Raw genomic sequence first — 1,565 nt, 5'->3', positions numbered from 1 at the left:
GGGCTTTCCCAGAGGGGCCGCGGGTTCGCTCCGTGGGGTCACGGCTTAGCTCCCTCTCCGCTCCGCCCTCCCTCCCCGGCCCCCGGCCCCTGCGACGGCTCTTAACACAAACCCCATAAACCGGGAAATCCGATACCCCAGCCTCCCCCGCCACGGGCGCCCGAGAAAGGTCATTGAATAGCGGTGGCTGAATTCGAAGGCAGTGGGGCGGGAACTCTGAGTGACTGCATTTCCATGCCTGCTCTAATGTACCCGAGTCTTGTAAAGACCAATAATTTATTATTTTTAATGAGACAGAAAGCGTTTCTTTCTCTTTCTGGCCTCATCGTCTAATTAGAAAGAAAAAAAATTTATATATATCTATATATCTATATATAGAAAACACTACATGGAAGGTGAGTTTCAGACAGAGGGTCCTTTCATAGAAAACGGTAGGTGTATTGTATGACACTTGTACAGTAAAAAAAAAATCGGTCACTGCGATTCTAAGCCCTTATTGGTCAAACTGGGGTTTGGATGTGACAGAGGAAGGTTCTATCGGTTCGAAACGGCAGAAGGCTGACGAGCTGAGGCGTCTTCCCCGCGGAGAGATGTCAGTGTTCCTGTCGGCTGTTCGTTTTCAGCGGAAGCTGCTTCGTCTCCCACTGACGCTCGTCAGAGCCTCGGAGAGTGGCGTCCCCCACGCGGAAATCGTCACTTGCGCCCAGGCCTTGTGGCGTGTGCCGTGCCAGGCCTGAGCACGGCGTCCTGCACCCGTGGACGCGAGTCCCAGACAGGCAGGACCCCACCTCCTTGTCTGCGTTGCTTCCTTCTGCCGACGCGCGTCGGCCACGGTCAGCGTGAGCTCGACACGCAGCTGGGGGCCACCGGGCTGTGTGACAGTTCGCGGGAGAGCCCTGCCTTGTCCCAGCCCTGTCGGCGTCTCAGTAAACGTGGATGTAGGTGGTTTTGGTGTCCCTGCCCAGGATGTTTTTGGCGGTGCACTTGTAGAAGCCGGCGTCGCTCCGGGTGGCCTGCTGGATGGTGAGTGACCCCTGCGGGTGAAGCTGCCGGTTCCCGTACAGACGGGCCTGCGAGCCGGCGGTCAGCTGTGACCGGTCCGGCAGCTCCCAGGTGATCTCGGCCTTGGGGACCCCCACGGCCATGCACTTCATGGTGACGGCGTGCCCGGGCCGGGCGTAGATGACCGGCGTCGGCTCGCTGGTGATCCTGGGCGGGTAAGCGATCACGATGACCGCGTAGCTCACGGCGGACGGGCCCGAATCGGCGTCCGTCTGGCACGCGTAGGTGCCCCTGTCGAACACCGAGGCCTCGCGCACGGTCAGCGTGCCGTTGTCCCAGACGGACACGCGTCCTCGGGCCTGCGGGCCGTGCAAGATCGTGCCGCTGGGCAGCGTCCAAGACTCATGGAACTATTATATATCTTGATTGTATATAAATACGTTAAAACTCAATGAACTATACACTTAAAATAGGTACATTTCATAGTATACAAACTACACTCATACAAAAAATACTATTGGTTAAAAAATACATAGTTGTGCTTGAAGATAAGAGAAATACCT

The 1,565-nt window shown here is 56.4% G+C and overlaps 1 protein-coding gene across 1 annotated transcript in view; it reads right to left on the bottom strand.

Moving 5' to 3' along the window:
- Positions 1 to 407: 407 nt before the first annotated feature.
- Positions 408 to 1,565, bottom strand: part of MXRA5 (matrix remodeling associated 5) — a 22,359-nt gene continuing 21,201 nt past the window's right edge. The window contains exon 12 of the mRNA XM_025049758.1: positions 408 to 1,361. Coding sequence (XP_024905526.1) covers positions 924 to 1,361 — 438 coding nt within the window. The 3' untranslated portion in view covers positions 408 to 923. The remainder of the gene's footprint in view (positions 1,362 to 1,565) is intronic.

The sequence above is a fragment of the Pteropus alecto genome, unplaced genomic scaffold, assembly GCF_000325575.1.
Source record: "Pteropus alecto unplaced genomic scaffold, ASM32557v1 scaffold96, whole genome shotgun sequence".
Classification (NCBI taxonomy): Eukaryota; Metazoa; Chordata; class Mammalia; order Chiroptera; family Pteropodidae; genus Pteropus; species Pteropus alecto.
This window is presented reverse-complemented; position numbering and strand designations above follow the sequence as displayed.